Source organism: Balaenoptera physalus (assembly GCF_965194825.1).
Source record: "Balaenoptera physalus genome assembly, chromosome: 19".
NCBI classification, from domain to species: Eukaryota; Metazoa; Chordata; class Mammalia; order Artiodactyla; family Balaenopteridae; genus Balaenoptera; species Balaenoptera physalus.
The window spans coordinates 12,437,529-12,455,556 of record NC_138900.1 but is presented as its reverse complement, the minus strand read 5'-3'; the positions used below and the strand labels follow the sequence as shown (position 1 = coordinate 12,455,556).

General features: G+C 55.8%; 2 protein-coding genes across 8 annotated transcripts in view; both read left to right on the top strand.

The window, feature by feature from the left end:
- HNRNPUL1 (heterogeneous nuclear ribonucleoprotein U like 1) overlaps positions 1-3,266 on the top strand; it is a 35,442-nt gene extending 32,176 nt beyond the window's left edge. For all 7 annotated transcript variants that reach the window (XM_082438605.1, XM_082438607.1, XM_082438603.1 and 4 more), the window contains 2 exons: positions 1,263-1,457; positions 2,042-3,266. In XM_082438605.1, the coding sequence (XP_082294731.1) occupies positions 1,263-1,457; positions 2,042-2,158 (312 nt within the window). In that variant the 3' untranslated portion in view covers positions 2,159-3,266. The remainder of the gene's footprint in view (positions 1-1,262; positions 1,458-2,041) is intronic.
- A 2,268-nt stretch (positions 3,267-5,534) lies between these two features.
- On the top strand, positions 5,535-16,052 carry CCDC97 (coiled-coil domain containing 97). Its single transcript, XM_082438806.1, has 5 exons — positions 5,535-5,740; positions 8,753-9,208; positions 11,007-11,285; positions 11,749-11,878; positions 13,806-16,052. Exons 1-5 carry the CDS (start codon positions 5,683-5,685, stop codon positions 13,924-13,926), a joined length of 1,044 nt encoding a protein of 347 aa, XP_082294932.1. The 5' UTR covers positions 5,535-5,682; the 3' UTR covers positions 13,927-16,052.
- Positions 16,053-18,028: the final 1,976 nt, after the last annotated feature.

Genomic DNA, 18,028 nt, shown 5'->3' with positions numbered 1-18,028 from the left:
GGCTTAGACAGACCCTAGATATTCCCAGATGCCTTCCAGACCCAGAGTAAATCGGGGACCTACCTGTTCTGTCGTCCCTCTCAGGGCAGGCTGTATGTGTTGGTCCCACAAGCAAGTACATTTCTCTTGGCTGCGTTCTCTCGGCTGTGTCACTGGCCTCGCTGAATCCCCAAGAAAGCACTCAATTGGAGTTACCCCTTCAACCTAGGCTTGAAGGGGCTGATCCCCTTGTCTTCGGGATGTAGGGACAGACTCTGAGGTTGATGAGGACTTGACCTCTGCCCTGAGAGCTTCACTGCGGAGCAGCTCCAGGCTCGGTTTGAGTTCTCAGAGAGCCAGTGCTCACCTCTGGTACGCACAGGCCCCTTAACCAGAGCAGTCCCCATTTGCTGTGCACCTTCCACACTCCAGGCCTGGAGGCAGCTGCCAGGAGACACAGATGAACGGTTCTAGTCCTGGTCTAACCAGAATATTTCCTAGAACAGGAGTTGGGCAGACACAAATTCAAACCCCAGCCCCACAGCGTTCTGGTTTTGTGACCTTGGACAAACAGCTTCACCTCTTGGTACCTCGTTTTCCTCATAAAGGACTAGAGTTAGTAGTAGAACTCACTTCCAAGGTTTGTTGTGAGGGGAAGATGACATCATAGCTTTGCAGGTAAGACTCTGGAACTAGGCGGACCTGGGGGCAAGTCACAGCTCTGCCACTTTACCTGTGTGGCTTGGGCCTAGTGATTTCACCTCCCTGAGCCTCACCTTCCTTCTCTGTAAAACGAAGCCAATGGAGCCTGCCTCAGAGAGTTGATGGGGGGATTAGAGGAGTTAAGGATCCAGTCTGGATGTGGGAAGCACTTAGGAAATTGCCACTACTGTTTTTCTTAGCAGGTCTTCCTGTAACAAATACCACCATTTATTGTGCCCAGTGGATGGTGCACGTAAGCTTAGTGAATACGCAAGGCAATCCAAAGGGGTGGCTCCGTTGTAATTCTCATTTTACAGAAAAAAAAAAAAACCCTGGGATTTCAAGAGATGCTGTGTGCCTTGCTCCCCCAGGGTCTCAGAGCTGGGATTAGAGTCCAGAATGTAGCTCTTGATCCTACCCTGTCCTGCCATGTCACAGAGCTGACCCACCTCCTTCTCAGCCCTGAAACAGCCTCCACCAGGGAAGTTCCTTTGTGGACCCACTGCTTACAAAGGCCCTTCCTCCATCCCAGCTGAGCTGGCTATTTCACAGAGACCTGTTTTTTTCCCTCCACTTTCCAGCCGAGTTACAGCCAGCCACCTCCCTACAACCAGGGAGGTTACAGCCAGGGCTACACAGCTCCACCACCTCCACCTCCGCCACCACCTGCCTACAACTATGGGAGCTACGGCGGCTACAACCCAGCCCCTTACACCCCTCCGCCGCCCCCCACCGCACAGACCTACCCTCAGCCCAGCTATAACCAGTACCAACAGGTGAGTGCCAGAAGCGGAGGGGGGGAGAATGGGGAGACTTCTAGGGGCCCCACAGGGATGTGTATTCCCAGACCCGTGTCCCTGCTTATCCCTAAAAAGATGGGCAGCCCTCTGGCCTTGGGCTGGTGTGCATCTAGTACAGTATAGCCATGCCGTTTGTTGAACACTTCTACACTGGCTGCTAAGTAACTGCCATCCTAGTTCCTCTCCCCAGTGCAGCAAGCAGAGTGCTTAGCAGGGGGCCTCAAACCCTGCTTCAGCACCATGGCCAGTGTCCATTCTGATTGGTTGATGCTAGGCCCCATACCTGTTTTTGAGTATTTTGAACATGGTATCTAGCTATACCTGAAAGGGCATTAGGTTGGCAAACCAGGAGACCTGGGCTTCAGTCTCTAACTGCCCACCCATGTGACATCAGGTCATTCACTTATCCTCCCAGGGTACCTTGATTTCTCTGTCAGACCTATGTGTTGACTGTCATCACCGTACCCATCTCCACCATGGGTGAGGGTGGCGTCAGGGGAGAAGCCAGATGTGGGTCTGGATGAACGACAACCTGGTGCTCTTGGTTTCTCTCTCCCCAGTATGCCCAGCAGTGGAACCAGTACTATCAGAACCAGGGCCAGTGGCCGCCGTACTACGGGAACTACGACTACGGGAGCTACTCCGGGAACACACAGGGGGGCACAAGCACACAGTAGCCAGTGTGTCCTGGAGGCCCCTGCCGGCTTCCTCCACCAGCGCCCACCTTGGCCCCCCTTGTCCACCCCCACCAGGTCACGTGGTGCTGGGGGACGGGTCCTCCCAGGGCTGCCTCCCCTCCAAGGGGCTCTTCCCCCACACAGGGCCGGGCATTTTCCTCCGGATTCAAACAGGCAACAATGACCATTTATTTTGTTTGTCCCCCCACCTCCCTCCCCTTCCTCTTCCTCCCTTCCTCCTTTTTGACTAAAGACCCCCCTCCCTTGGTCATACAGTGAGGCTACAGGGCTGTGGGGAGGGCCCCTTCCTGTCCTCTGGTCCCAGCCCTGCTCCAGCCCCTCAGCTTCCCAGATTCTCATGCAGTTGGTTGTAAATTCTTCCAGGAGCTGTTTGACTGTCTGCTTTTCAGGATTTAAAAAAAAAAATCAAAAACTTAATAACACACACAAGTTTAAAAAAGCAAAATGCAGAAGGAGGAAGAAGCGACATATTTTTTTGGTAATTATGCTTTTTTTTTTAATTTTTAGAATATGTCCCTTTTTACTGTGGGTCGGCTGTTGATACTTCATCAGGATAACCATTTCTTTGCTGAGTTCAGGTGACCGAGGAAGAGCCACACCCTCAAAACAAAACACACACAAAACAAAACCACAGAATCATCTTTAACCTAACTTTTTATACAATGTCTCAGTTTCCCGTAACTTTGCACACAAGCTTCTGTGTTGCGTTGAATTGTACCTGCCTTTTGTATTTGGAGAGAGTGTGACTATTGAACTTGAAACCTTTTATTCCGGGCGTCTTGGTAGTTTCTGGTGGGATTAATCGGGTGAGAGGGAAGAAGGGAGTTGGGGGGCTCCTTCCTTTCAGAACATGAATTTTCTCCCACTGCCTCCTCTCCAAAGGTCTCCCAGGTGCCAGACCTAAAGGTTTTTCCTACAGTGATCCTCTGATTATTTTTACTTCCCCTTGACCCATATGTTTTAACAGGACTTTAACAAACTGCACTTATTAAGAAATGTGTTTGCCCTGTTTTGTTTTGTTTTTGTTTTGTTTCAATAAATGACATGGCACCTCCTAGCAGGAAGGAAGCAAGGTTTCAACCCTGAAGTGTTACTGCAGTTGGCCTTTAATTGGGGTGGGGGCCTTTTCAAGGGGACATTATTTACTCATTAAACACTGATTGTGGGATTTGTGTGCCTGTCCCCATTTTTGGTGCTGGGGATGCCCCCTTAAACCTGGGGTCCTCAGTTTAAAATCCACTAGTTCATTTTTAACGTGGTTCTCTGGTCTCTGCCCTTTCCAGTCCACCCACAGTCCCAAATCCCTCCCGGAATTTGTGAGTAGAAAAGGACGGAACAAGTCCCTAGGCAGAGAGCAAGCAGGGTAGGGTGGTGGTTGGAGACTAGGGCTGGACTGCTGGGGTCACCCCTTGGTGTGACTGCCCATCCACATGAGGCCTGGCCTGTGTGCTGCACTTAGGATGGTTCTTGACCGTGCTCCTGGATCCAGGCTAGTGGGGATTCCAGGAGCTTCTTTATCCAGCCAGTAGTGTTAGGTACTTGCTCTGTTCCTTACCCACACTCACTCTGGACAGTGCTGAGGAGGACACAGCATGACCAAGGCAGTCCTGGACCCTGCCCTCATGGGGCTCTCAGTCCAGAGGTAACACGGACCTGTCATGGAATGGTGACAGCGCCAAGGTCAGCTGTGAGAGCTTGGGGTGGGGGTGGGGTTGAGGTGAGGGCCTCATGGAGAAGGGAAATTTTTCAAAGATAGGAATGAGCTGGGATAAAAGACTTTCTGATTGCATCCCCACAGCCTATCCTCCTTCCCCAGCAACTTGAGTCATTTCTTCAATCCCCTTAGGCATGCTGTGCTCCTGGCCCCTTGTGAGGGACAAGGCCGGGGCACAGGAGTGGCCAGTTCAGCTCCATCTCTTCCCTCACAGGAACTGTCTCAGAGCCTTGTGAAGGGAACACAGGCTACAAAACAGGGAGGAGGAAGGTTGACTACTTTTGAGGTCAGATGCGCATGAGGTGGAGCCAAGGTTGATGGCTAGTTGGGCTAAAGGGAATCCTAGAGTGGCCTCTCCCTACTGAGGGAGGGCCTCAGGCCCTCTAGGCTGGGAAGTCCCCTTCCCTGCAGGTCCATGTGTTGGGCAACAGTGCCCTCTGCTGGCCTCCCCTGGCAATATGTCTAAGTGTAGTCAGTCCCCATCTAACCCAAGTGACAAATGAGCCACTTTCCTCCAGAGATCCCTTATCCTGGGAATGCAAACGGGAAGTTATTCCTCTGCCTTTGGCCTTATTATCTGGGTTACTGCATCAGCCTCCTCACAGATCTCTCTGACCTCCAGTCCCTCACCCTGATACCCCCCTGCTTGCTCCCCACAGGATAAAGGAGCTCAAGCTACTTAATATGGCTTACAGGCTCCACATGCCTGGCCCCTGGTGACCTCACTGGCATTACCTTTTACCACTCCCCTTTCAAACTTAAGATCACTAGTTTGTCCTAGGGGAATCACAAATCCCTTTTAGAATCTAAATGCCATGAACTTATGCCTTGGAAATACATACGTACGTGGAATTTTGCATAAAGATTTGTGAGGTTTTCCAATCCTTGCAGCCCGATCATGACCTTCAAGTTAGAACTCCTTTCCTATTCCCTGGCCATACAGAAGCAACCAGAACTATTGATGCCTGCCTTCCTCTCCGGGGGTTTGCCTTGCCCATCCTCCTACATGAGACCCTTCTCTACCTCCCTCTTATCCTGATTCCTGATTTTTCCGGTGTCAGTTTGGGTGTCCTTTACTCTCAGAAAAGAACCTTCCCTGGGCCCTCCAGGCTGGGGTGGGCAGCTCCCTTAGCTGGACCTCTGGGTCCATCAGCCCTGCCCACTCGGCACTGGTAACACTTGAATGTGAGTCCCTACCCGTCACCTAGGGCAAATCAGGACCGAAGTCTCTCCACACCTGAAGATTCTTCAGGTCCTCGGAGCACAAAGTGGGAAGTTGAGTCTCTGATCTCACCACTTATCTCATGCTAAGCAGGGACTGGGTGTGGTGACAGAAGCAAGCGACAAGGCTTAGTAAATATTCTTGAGGTGGTGAAGAAATAAGACGGGGGTCTAAACCAGAGCCCAAGCCCTCAGAGGCCCTGGAGGGTGGTCATTCAAACCATTCATCCCCAAATTAAGCATGCTGGGCTCGAGTCACAGCCATGCACAGGGTGAACAAGCCTTCCCTCCTGATAGTCCAATTTCGTAGCTGTTCAGATTGCGGGGGTGCGGCGTGCCGGAAGGATCTATCTGACCCTGGCGCCCTTTTCCTGCCTGGGGTGGGCGGGGCCGGGCGGAAGCACGCATGCGCATAGGAAAATCCAACTTCGTCCCGGAACTCTGGTTTCTGGTGCCGCGGGGCACCCGGCCCCGGGACTGTGTTCGGCCGGAAGTGGCCGCTGAGGACCTGGGGCGGGTTTGGTGTGTGGGGCCTGCCACGGCAGGTAACAAGTCGTAGAGAATCGGGATGGAGACCGTAGCAACAGCGACTGCGACTGCGACGGCGGCGACGGAACCCGGTGAAGGTGAGGTCCTGGCCACGCGGAGGCGGCTGGAGGGTGGAGTTGCGGTGTCACTGGGAAATGATTCCCCGTGAAGGCGAAGGAGGACTCTTTAAAAGGGAACACCTGCCCTCGGCCCTACCTGTCCTCTTCACCACTTTGTCCAGATTAACCCCTTTCGTTGCAGGCTGACCTCCTTTACTCCATCCCCTCCCCCGAAATTAACCTCTTCCAAGTTCCAGCTGGCTCTTTCCGTGTCCCAGGCTAATTCAGTTCCTTACCAAGCTCTCAGGCTAGCATAAACCTCTCTGTCCTGGGCTCTCATTGTCCCAGCCAACCGTGCTTCTCAAGTTAACTCCTTCCCTTGCTTCCTCCTGTCCCATGCAAACTCTACTTAGACCATACTAACGGTTCCCCCCATTTCATTCTAATTCCCCTTCTCCGAAAGTCCACAGTCCCATCTGCTTCCTCAGGGTCGTTAATCCATTTCTGTGCTCCCCCATCTCTCTCTTTTGCATTTTCAGTCTCTTTATTTCTCCTGATGCCTCCCCATCAGTATCTAAAATGCTTTTGTTTTGCTCATCTTAAAATTCTATCCTGGTGCTTCAGAGTAATCCCCTGTGGGGTGAGGTGCAATTGAGAGGTTGGTTGAAACATCACTGGACAAGAATTGGTCATTTTTGAAGCTGGATGATGAATATGGGGGGGGGGGGGTCATTGTACTCTCTACTTATGTGCATGTTTGAAAGTTTCCATAATAATAAGAAAAAAGCTTTAACCTAAAATCTATCCCTTGATTCCATTCTGCCTTCCAGATACCATTTATCTTCTCCAAAGAGTCATGCACACTTGCCTCCATTTCCTCACTACCCACCCACTAAAGTCTGGCTTTTACCTTCAGAAACTGCACCCATCGGGGTCCGCAGTGACCTCCCTGTGTAGTTAAACTGAGTCACCCTGTTCAGTTTTTTCCTTATTAGGCTACTTGGAGAATTCAATGCCATTGACCCCTCCATCCTTCTTGAAAATATTCCCTTGGTTTCTGTGACACCACTCCTTCTGATATCCTTCCTATCTCTTGGGCTCCTCCTGCTCAGCCAGTATGAGTTTCCTGTGACTGCTGTAACAAATGACCACAAACTGGGTGGCTTAAAACAACAGAAATTTATTCTCTCACAGTTCTGGAGGCCAGAAGTCTGAAGTCAGTATCACTGGGTTGAAATCAAGGTGTCAGCAGGGCCGTGGAGAGCTCCCTCAGAGGCTCTAAGGGAGAACCCATTCCTCACCTCTTCCAGCTTCTGGTGGCTCCTGGCATTCCTTGGTTTGTGGCCACATCACTCCAATCTCTGCTTCTGTCTGTCTTCACCTTGTGTTCTCCTCTGTGTGTGTCAAATCTCCCTCTTATAGGACACTTGGCATTTATAGGACACTTGGTAATGGCATTTAGGGCCCACCTGGATAATCCAAGATAATCCCCCTATCTCAAGATCCATAATTTAATCATATATGCAAAGACCTCTTTTTTTTTGTTTTTGGTTTTTTTTTTTTGGCCACGTAAGGTAACATTCACGGGTTCCAGGAATTAAGACGTGACTATCTTTTGGGGGCCATTTTTTAGCCTCTCACAGCCTCCTTCACAGACATGTCTTCTCCCCATCCAGTCAGGACTGTTTCTTGGCCCCTCTTCTCTTTTCATACCTTACACACTCCCCCCACCCTCCCCACGACTTCTTATTTCCTTCAGCTTTACTTCTGTTCTTTGCTCTGACGACTCCCATAACTCAGTCCCCAGCCCAACACTTCTCTCCTGAGAAGTCTCCCATGTACCAGCAGTCTTGTAAATGCCTCCCCTTGGATGTCTCCTGGGCCTGTCATACCATCCATGTCCCAAACCGGCCTCAGCATCTTCCCCCAGACTTGCTCCTCATCCATGTCTCTGTGTCAGGGACAGTTTGACCAGTCCCCTGGCCAGAGCCCTGGACCTTAACTGGATACCTCCCTCGCCTCCCAGCCCTTCATTCCAATGACTTGTCCTACTCGGCCTCACAAGCGTCTTTTTAACCACGACCCCCTCCTGTCCCCTCCTCCACAACCCCTTTACCTGGTCCAGCCCAGTCTTCTCTTGCCTCAGTCATTAAAACCCTCCCTGAAACCCGTTGTGCCTATAACCACCACCCTCTTTCTCTTCCCCACCCCAGCCAAGCTAAAGGAGTTGTCTGTACCTCCTGTCTTCACTTATTTCCTGCTTGCTTATTGCCTTGCTCCAGTTGCCACCACTTTTGAGAAGAAGCTTGCGCCAGGGCTTGCCCAGCACTCAGCTTTTCTGTTACCAGTGCCTGTGCTGTCTTTGACCTTGCCTGTCTTCCCCCGTCAGACAGGGTGCTCCCTGGGAGCTGACCTGGATCCCTCCGGGCCAGGGCCCGGCACAGATTTAGAGTTGCTGAAGAGTGGTTGGATGGATACGCAAATGAGTAGGAGAGAACGAATGAGTGAGTGAGTGAACGAGTTGGTGAATGTGTTGGTCATTTTGTGAGCAAGGGAAAAGGCAAAATTGAGTGAATCAATGAATGAAGTTGTCAATGACCAAGTAAATACACCAAGTACACTCCTATCTCAGGGCCTTTGCACTGGCTGTTCCCTCTGCCAGTTCCCACAGAAATCTCATGGCTCAGTCCCTCACCACCTCAGGTCTCTACCGAAATGTCACCTTTTTGGCACGGCCTTCTCTGACTGTCCATTTAAAATTGCAGCCTCACCCCCATTCCCTCCTCCCTCCCTCTTTATTTTCCTACACAGCTCTTAGAACCACCTAACGCACTGTATGTTTTCTCTAACTATGTTTTCACGTCGGCGTTCCCCACTAAACTGTCAATCTCTTGCTTACTGTGGTATCTCTAGGGCCTAGAACAGTGCCCAGAATATAGTAGGTGCTCAATAAATGTGAAATGAGTGAGTCAGTGAGCACCCAGTCCCTTTCATCCACTGCCGCGTCCGCTCTCCCATCCCTGGACTGACTGATCTCCCCTCTCCCCGCAGGCTGCGCGGAGCCCAGTCCTGGGCACTGGGGGGAGCTGAGCTGGACGCCGGTCCCATCCAGACCCCAGGACAAGGCAGAAGCAGCAGAGGGAGCGCCAAGGGCCCTAGACACTGACCCCCCAGAGGTCGAGGACGCGGCAGTGAGTGCCATGCTGCGCGCCGTGGCTGCCAGCCGCCTGCCCGTGTGCAGCCAGCAGCAGGGCGAGCCCGACCTGACCGAGCAGGAGAAGGTGGCCATCCTGGGCCAGCTGTACCACGAGAAGCCACTGGTGTTCCTGGAGCGCTTCCGCACGGGCCTCCGGGAGGAGCACCTGGCCTGCTTTGGCCACTTGCGCGGTGACCACCGCGCGGACTTCTACTGCGCCGAGGTGGCCCGGCAAGGCAGCACCCGACCCCGCACCCTGCGCACCCGCCTGCGTAACCGCCGCTACGCTGCCCTGCGTGAGCTCATCCAAGGTGTGGGGGCGGACGGGTTGGGTGGGAGGGGAGACTGAAGCAGAGGAAGTAAGAAACAAGGATGCAGGAGCAGAAACGCAGACAGAGATCCTGGGAGATAAGTTTTAAGACAGGGACCCGGGGAGAGACGGAGACAGAAATGTGAGGTGACAGGGTGAGATAGGGAGAGACAAACAGGGACCCACGGGAAGAGAATGGGACAGGCAGTGAGAAGGGTCAGAATTTAGTAGATAAGAGAAGTGCCATTTCAGACCAGCAGGCCGAGGACACACAGTATCCAGCACTGTGAGAGCTGGTTATCCCTCAGGGAAACTAGATCCCTACCTCACACTGTACACAGAGGCATTGACAGAAACCTAGGGGAGAATGTTCATGACCCAGGGCAGGCAAAGGCCTCTTGAAAAAAAAACACATGTGAAAAGCGTGAAGGAAAACATGGGTACCTTTCTCTTTTTTATTTGTTTATTTATTTATTATTTTTGTAAGATTGGTACCTTTTTGACCATGATGTAATTACAAGCAGCTTTGTGACCAAAGACACCAGAACTAATGTTAAAAGATGAGAGCAAATGAAGGAGAGAGTGAGTTAAGATTCTAGTTAGGGAGAAGGCACAGGCTGTAGAGAAAGGGATCCGGAGAGAGTGGAACACAGTGACAGATGAGGAGCAGGGATGAAGAGAGGAGGGAGGATGAGTGAATGAAAGAAGCGGGGTTAGGTGGCAGAAACTGAGAAAGCCAGAGAGACAGAGATGGGTGGAGACAGAGGGGCAGAGGAGGGGAGGGAGAAACTGAGACCCAGAGAGAGAGCGTGACAGTGAAAGATAGGGAGAAGGAGGGAGAGAAACAGAATGTGGTGGGAAACATTGGGAACAGAGAGAGGGGGGTAAGAGAGAGAAGGCAAGATGGAGGGCAGGACAGGGATGGTCACAGGATTCCTGGGCTCTGAGGGCGGGGCTAGGACCAGCGGTGGGAGGGCCTGGGCAGGCTTAACTGTTATCTGAGGGACAGAGCTGCCTATGCAGGAAGAGACATCAGGAGAGGTATGAAGGCCCTGGGTCTGGGGAGTGGGGAAGCCAGGCCCACAGAAGGGGTAGTTGCAGAGAGGAACGCTCTGGGGAGAGGTGAGATCTGGGGTCTGGAAGACCAACAGGGACACCCACACCTGGGCAGATGCCCTGCTAGACCTGACGCTGTGCACACACACGTCTGCTCCATGAAGATGTACACTTATGTGCCCAGCAGTGCAGGCGTGTCCAGGTGTGTGCACCAACAGCCAGAACGGGGCTCAGCAGACAGGCACACACAGTCTACATACTGGCTTCCGTGCACAGTATACCTGCCCGCAACGTCCTGCACACCAGCTCCCAGATGCAGGGACCCACAGCAGTGTGTGCGTGCGTGCACACACACACACACACACACACACACACACGTGAATCCTGCCCAATTGTACACGGCCCTAGGCCACCAGTGCCTCAGGCCAGGATGTCCAGCAGCCTGACTGTGTCCCCTACACGTTTGGACACATGAGTCCACACGTAGGTACAGGCCTGGTCACGCACACGTGCTTAGACACGTGCCTGAGTTCTCACGGTCACGACCTCAGGCGTCTGCGCGTGTTTGCGTACATTCCTGACTGTGGACGATCACACTCACGCTTGTGTGTCTACGGCTTCCTGTCAGCGCGGTCCCACGCCTGGGTGGACACAGGTCTGCGCAGGCACACTCACCCTCCGCCCAGCCCCTCGCCTCGCCCGCAGGCCCTTGACTCCACGCCCACCCTGTCTCCTCCGCGCAGGGGGCGAGTACTTCAGCGACGAGCAGATGCGGTTTCGGGCCCCGCTGCTGTACGAGCAGTACATCGGGCAGTACCTGACTCTAGAGGAGCTCAGCGCCCGCACCCCGGCCCACCAGCCGCCCATGCCCGGCCCCCCCGGCACTCCCGCCTGCCCGCTCTCCGACCTGCTGCTCCAGTCCTACCAGGAGCGGGAGCTGCAGCAGCGGCTGCTCCAGCAGCAGGAGGAGGAGGAGGCCTGCCTGGAGGAGGAGGAAGAGGAGGAGGACAGCGACGAGGAAGGTGAGGGCCGGCAGTGGGGAGGCCCCGGTGTCGGCACACCCCAGCCCCAGGCTTGCGTGTCTCAGCTCCACCGCACTAGGCTGGGCCCACCTGCGGGAGCAGACATCACATCCCGCCCCTGCCTCCCCGAGTGCCCTGGCCCTTCCGTCCTCTCCAGCATCCCTGTCCCCACTCCTCAAAGACACCGAGCAGTCCCTCACCTCCAGGCCTTCGCTCATGCCGTTCCCTCTGCCAGGAGTGCCTTCCCTTCACCACCCTTCAGGCGTCAGGTCCCGACCCTGCTCTGCGGCCTCCAGAGCACTGTATTGTCACGTGTTCGGTGTGTGCCCCAGGAAGGTAGGGACGGGGCCGTCTCGGTCACTGCTGTGTTCGCAGTGCCGCCCAGCACGAAGGATGCAGCTCTCTGCGGGGGTGTGTCCAGCACAGTCCTCACACACCCCACCCTGGGTGTCGCCCCCTGCAGACCAGAGGCCTGGCATAGACTCGGAGGCCTGGGTCCCCGACTCAGAAGAGAGGCTGATCCTGCGGGAAGAGTTCACCAGCCGGATGCACCAGCAGTTCTTGGACGGCAAGGATGGAGACTTTGACTACAGGTGCTCCCGTGCCCTCCCCGCGCCCCCCGCCCCAGTCCCCCAGCCCGGCACCCCACAGGACATGGGCTCTGGGGTGACACAGCCTAAGGGTTTCAGATCAGAGATCAGTGGGTGACCTTGGAGTAGCTTTGTCCATCTCCGAGCCTCAGTCCCCTCACCTGAAGGAGGGGAGTGAGCAGGGCTGACATCCAGCTCCATGTTGATAAAACACTTGAAACATCCCCATTTGGGTGGATGCTGGTGGTGGCCTGGTAGGATGCCACTACCCCAAGCTTCCTAAGTGTCCCCCAGGACCCCGGACTCCTCATGCTGCAGGAAGTAATCCCTGGCAGGGTGATGCCTGGCGTGGAGGGGCCTGTGGTGGGTGCCCCTGCAGTGCTGGTTGTTCGTTCCTCCAGTAGAACCCCAGGGATAAGATACCTGGGCCACCTGCTTTGGAAAAGGATTTTGCCATCAGGGAAAAGGACACAGGCGAGTGAAGTATCGGAGTAAAAGATAAATGGTTTTGTCAACGGAGGCAGCCTCGCCTTGTGGTCTGGAACATCAGGTGTGGTTTCAAACCCAGCCCCCATGACATATGAACAAGCAGAGCCTCAGGGCCTCCTCGTCAGTAGAATGGCGGCGGGGGCGCGGGGGGTGGTGTCATGATTGCCACAGCTACAGCAGCGCCTGGTACCAGAGCATCGCTGGTCCAGTCCGGGATCCCCAGCTCCAGAGGCGAGTCTGGCTGATCCGCTTTTACATTGACTGATCTGTGTTCCACACAAAGCAGCGAGTAGAGTCCCCGGGCTGTGGGGAGCCCTCAGTAAGGGCACCACTGCTGTCATAAAGCCAGGTGCCCACGAGGAAGTCGGCCCTGGTGTGAGGAATGGGGAGTGGTGGGGACTGAAGCCTGTCCCCTCTCCGCGGGGCAGCTGCTGAGCTGCATTCAGCCACCAGGTGCTCAGCGCTGCTGGGTCCAGACTCTGGGGATCAAGCAGGGAACAAAACCGATGGAAGGGTTCCCTGCCCTGAAGGAGTCCCACTCTGGCGAGGAAGGCAGCAAGGAGCGGAATGGAGGTGCTGGAGGTGCGAAACATCTAGTGGTGATGGGGCCAGGAAGAAAGACAAAGCAGGGTCCCGGCGTTGGGGGTGGGAGCAGGGTGATGAGGTGGCCAGGGAAGGCTCTCTGAGCAGGTGACATTGGAGCAAAGACCTGCAGGAAGTGAGGGGTAAGCGACATAAATACCCTGGGGAAGAGCGTTCCTGGCAGGGGGAACAGCAGGTGCAAGAGCCTTGAGGGGCACAGCGGAGCAGCACGGTGTGTGAGGGGTGAGGGGTAGGCGGTCTCATCAGGGGTGGCGGGGCTGGATTGGACAGGGCTTCCTGCGCCAAAGACAGTGTGAGGGAGCCTGGTAGGGTTTGGAGCACAACCGGGGGTCCTCCTCTCAACTTGTTGCCTGGGGGCAAGGTTTCTCAGCTCCAGCACTGTGGGCCTCTGGGGCTGGGTAACGCTTTGTGCTGACTGTCCTGGGGGGGGCGGTTCAGTAGCATCCCTGACGCCCACCCGCTGGATGCCAGTAGCAGCCCCCCAACTCGTAACCACCAAAACATCTCCAGTTATCACAAATGTTCCTTGGGGAGGCAGAATCTTCCTGGTTGAGAACCACTGCCTCAGGGCCCAGATGTGGGCCCATGTGTCACCACATCTTCTGGCTTTTTATGAGAAACCAGAAGTTTTCATGTAAAATCTCTGCTTTGGAAAATGTTGCCTTTTGTTTGAAGCCCTGAGAGATCCAACGTAACTCAGCTGTAAGTTCGCTCTGACTTACAGCTGCCAGCATACGGCCTTTCGCTTCAGGGGGCCCCAGGCCCCAGCGCCTCTCCACAGAAGCGGGGAGGCTGGGGTGCAGGCAGAGCCGGCCCTGACCGCTCCCTCCCCCTGCAGCACTGTGGACGACAACCCTGACTTCGACAACCTGGACATAGTGGCCCGGGATGAGGAGGAGAGGTACTTCGATGAGGAGGAGCCCGAGGACGCACCCAGCCCAGAGCTGGGCGGGGACTGATGGCTGCGGCCGCCCGCCCCGCCCCACCCCGCCCCACCCCGCCCGCTGATGACAGGCCGGCTCAGGACTGTCTCTAGGCGACAGCAGGGTGGCCGCCCTCTACCACCAAGCCTCGCTGGGTCTGGTCCCATCTCCGCGGCCCCCTCCCCCTTGCTCTCCGTTTCCTTGTCCCCCTGAACCCTGGTGCCTCTCTCCCTCCTCTCTCCTCTCTCTCAGTCTTTTTCTCACCACCTTTCTGTCTCCTGCTTTCTGTGTCTCTCCCTCTTTCTCCATCTCCCTCTTTTTCCCTTCTGTCTTTTTCTGTCCCCCCCTCTCTCTGTGCCCCGGCCTCTGTCCCCACAGCAGGGCGCAGGATGAACACCCTCCCCTTGACCTAGGCCAGTGGGGCCCTTTGTCGCTGGAGCTGGCCAGGTGGAAGCCAGAGCGGGGCTCCGCCTCCCCCTCCGCAGCCCCGCCTCTGCTCTCCTGCCCCTCTGTGCTTGAGGCTCAGTCTCACACTCGCACCTCCTTGCCTCTGTTGCCTTCCATCTCCTTCGGCCTCCCTCTCTGGGCCCATGGCTCTTCCTGCCCATACACGTCCATCTTTCGCAGCCTCTGTGCTGGCTCTGTCCCTCTCTGTCTCTCAGCCTTTATCTCTGGGTTTCAGTACCCCCCCACCCCGCCACAAGGCCCTGAGCATCCCCCATCCTGACTGCTGTGGGCCACAGAGCCTGACTGCTGAGTAATCGGGCCTCGCTGTGGGCAGTGGGGCGACCTTGGGGGTGGCCACCGGCTCTCACCTCTCCCTCAGGACCCAGGTTTGGGAGAGGTGAGCAGGGGCAGCATGGGGTCGTGGGCCTGCCAGGTTGGGTATAGAGGGAGAGGAGGGGCTTTCCCCTCCCAGCCCCACCAGCCCCCCTCTGCCCAGCCACAATTTTCCCTTCCTTCACTTCCTCCACCTCCCTCTCCCTCTCCTGTTTACACTTCCCAAATATGCACAGGCTGTTATCATGGGTCCTGAGTCATCCCACACACACACACACACACACACACACACAGCCGGCCCCATGGAGCCCCCTGCCGCCCTGGGCTAATGGGAGCCAGATGGCCGCCTGGTGACTCAGCCACTGGCCTGTGGGAACCCAGGCATCCCGCCTTCCCAGGCCCCCGTACCCAGCTCACACTCCCCCAGTAGACATACGCGGGGAAGGGGCCAGCTGCTAGCGGGGGAGGACACAGGCCATGTGTTGGAGAGGTGGGGCCCGGGGACCCCTCACTCCTGTGAGCCAGGCCTGAAGGACCCTCAAAACTGCCTCCTCCAGCATGCGGCCCAGAGTGCCGGGGAGACCCCACGGACTCCTGGGGCCACAGCTTTTGACCCCAAGGCCTCGCCTCTGCCCTCTGGCTCAACTGGAATTAGAGCCAGACACAGAAAGTGAGAGCTAGACAGAGGCCGAGGGATGTTCAGACAGACTGTTAAATAAGGAAACTTGCGGTTACTGAGCGGCTCTGCCCGGTGCCCGGTCCCAGCAAGGTGCCTGACGCCGCACCGAATCCTCCACACAGCCCCGCGAACGAGGGGCTCAGCTCCATTCCGCATGCGGGTCACAGGAGGCCCAGAAAGGAGATGTCACGTACTCAAGGCCCATGGCCATCAGATGGAAACTCGGGTGTAGAATCCTAAGTCCTGGAGACCACCTCCCGGCCTGCCTGTCCGCTCTCAGGGCCATGCAGAGTAGACAGACGCACAGACTTCTTCAGGGGTAACGACTGAAGGAGAGTTAGCTGTTGAGGATAACAGCAGCTAACACCTTTGGGGCCCTCCTGGCGCGCTAGGCACTGTCCTTCCTATGCACAGACGGACGGCATCATCTACTGTTTAGTACCTGAGTCACTGAACCATCACAGAGGTCCCATGCAGTATAAACTGTCAGTACTGATAGGGTGTCTCCCAGAGGAGGCCCAAGGCGATCCAGCCCGCTGGACTCACAACTGGGAGAGATGTTTTTCTCTCAGCTGCTTGCATTGATGCCCTCAAGTTGTGAGAGGTCTTTCATAATACAGGCATCAGCCCTGGGTGACGTGCACATTTTTCACCAGTCTATCATTTGATCATTAAATTTGTGATACACTGTGCCATACCTAAATTTGTTACATACATTTTTTAAGTGATGAGAGACAGCAGTTGAGTCAGAATTAGGGTTAGTCAGATGGCAGAGAAGGAGCGTCTGTCTCAGAGACTGAGGTGGAGCCCGGAGACACTCCCCCATCACAGCCTCAGACCCGCTGAGACCTGGAGGTGCCCAGCGAGGCGCCTGCCCCTCCACTCCTGGTTCTGGGGTTGGGGTGGGCGGAGAGGCTGAGTCAGGGAGGGGAGAGCCCCTCCGAGGGCATCCGGCCCCCACCCCCGTGTCTCCTGTCTGTCTCCTGGGCAGGCTCTGCTGGCTGCCACCCCACCCCCCATGTCTGACACCTCTGCGTCCTGCCCTCTCTCCTCATCCCCTCCAGCCGCCTGCCTCGCTGTCCCTTCTCCCTGCTGCTGCTGTCTCCTTCCTCTGCCTCTCCCCTAGCTCCGTCTTCCCTTTCGGTCTGTCTCTGCAGCTCTCTGTCATCGTCTCCCCATCGCTTCTCGTCTCCCCTCTCTCAGCCCCTTCTCTTCCCCCTCGTTATGCCCGGGCCTCTGCCTCCTCTTCTCTCCTCTCCTTCCTTGTCATTCCCTCCCTCTCCGTCTCCGCGTCCCCGTGCCTTTCTGTCAGAGGCCCCCCTCCTCCTCTCGTCTTCACCCTCATTTTTTCCTACCCCTCTCTCCGCTGTCTCCTGGCCCACCGCCCTTGTCCCATCTCTGCTGGTCTCTCTCCCAGATCCTGGGAAGCCCAGCGGGGGTGTCAGGGTCAGGGCTTCACTGGTGGCCCCTGGGAGCCCAGAATGAGGGGTCACCACCTCGCCCCCACCCAGAAAGGGGGCAGGGAGGCTGCGGCCTGTCTGGCCAGAAGGAAGTGACTGTGCTGTGGCCTGGTCACCCCCGCCCCCAAGACCTGCCCGGCTGCTGCCGCCCCCGGGCTGGGGCCAAGTAAACACAGCCGCCGGCAGCCCAAGATATTTATACCGAGGTCCGGGCGTGGTTCCAGTGCCCACCACAGCCCCTGCCCTGCCCTGCCTGCCACGGCCAGCCCGAGCCAACGTGGCACCAGCCGGCAAGGGGGCGCGCCACAGACACAGCCTCCACTCAGCATGGAGGCCGCATCGCCCAGGATGCCAGCGGCTGCACTAGGGACACAGGATGCCCCCCCCTCCCCGGAAACACCAGCACAGATGCAGCCCCACGCGTGCAGCTGCTCGTGAACGTGAACACACCCCACCGAAAACTCAAGAGTGATAGCGCAAAATAGGGACCCACACGACTGCTCACACGCTGAAGTCATCAGCCCACGTGTGGGGACACAAAATGCAGACACCACCTGCTCACAGACACCCACAGAGGCTGAGAACAGCAGTCCCGGAGATGGACACACTGGGAGGAGGACAGCAAGCATGTGGGAGACACACCCCGTAGACACACAAACATGCTCAGAATACCAGCGACGCACACACTGATCACAAAACGTAACCCAGAAGCTACTCTCCCACCGACACAAACACTGGGAACCATCACACACAGGCAGTGAAAACATCCTGAGTAGGAAACACAACGTACACGCACACACACAATACCTCCTGGAAACACACTTTTCTCACAGACCCATAAACATACACGGAAAACACCCACACTTCTAATCAAACTTATGCTAAGAATGTGCAAATTTACACCCAGAAAAGAAGAGCAAGTGTGCTGAGAAAAAAATCCAGACACAACACACCCCAGGGATAGATAAAACCAACTCATACACACAGACTAGCCAAGTCACACAGTGTCCGGACACAGAACCCAGAGTGCACACCGGCTTGTGCAGCAGAAACACAAAACACAGGTGCAGGCACAACAAATGCAGCACAGTCTCACACACACACACACACACAGACACGAGTTGAACCCGTGCTGGAGACACACGAGTTGAAAATCCCCCGTGGTGCCTACCCAACACAGCCGTCAGGCACCCAGCCGTGTGTTAGAGACCCCTATGCT

What these genes read in the sequence shown, in the direction of transcription:
- CCDC97 (XM_082438806.1), top strand. Translation starts at nt 5,683, where the DNA reads ATGGAGACCGTAGCAACAGCGACTGCGACTGCGACGGCGGCGACGGAA. An exon ending in CCTGCGTGAGCTCATCCAAG is followed by an intron (nt 9,209 to 11,006) that starts GTGTGGGGGCGG and finishes TCCTCCGCGCAG; the next exon opens with GGGGCGAGTACTTCAGCGAC. An exon ending in GGAGGACAGCGACGAGGAAG is followed by an intron (nt 11,286 to 11,748) that starts GTGAGGGCCGGC and finishes CGCCCCCTGCAG; the next exon opens with ACCAGAGGCCTGGCATAGAC.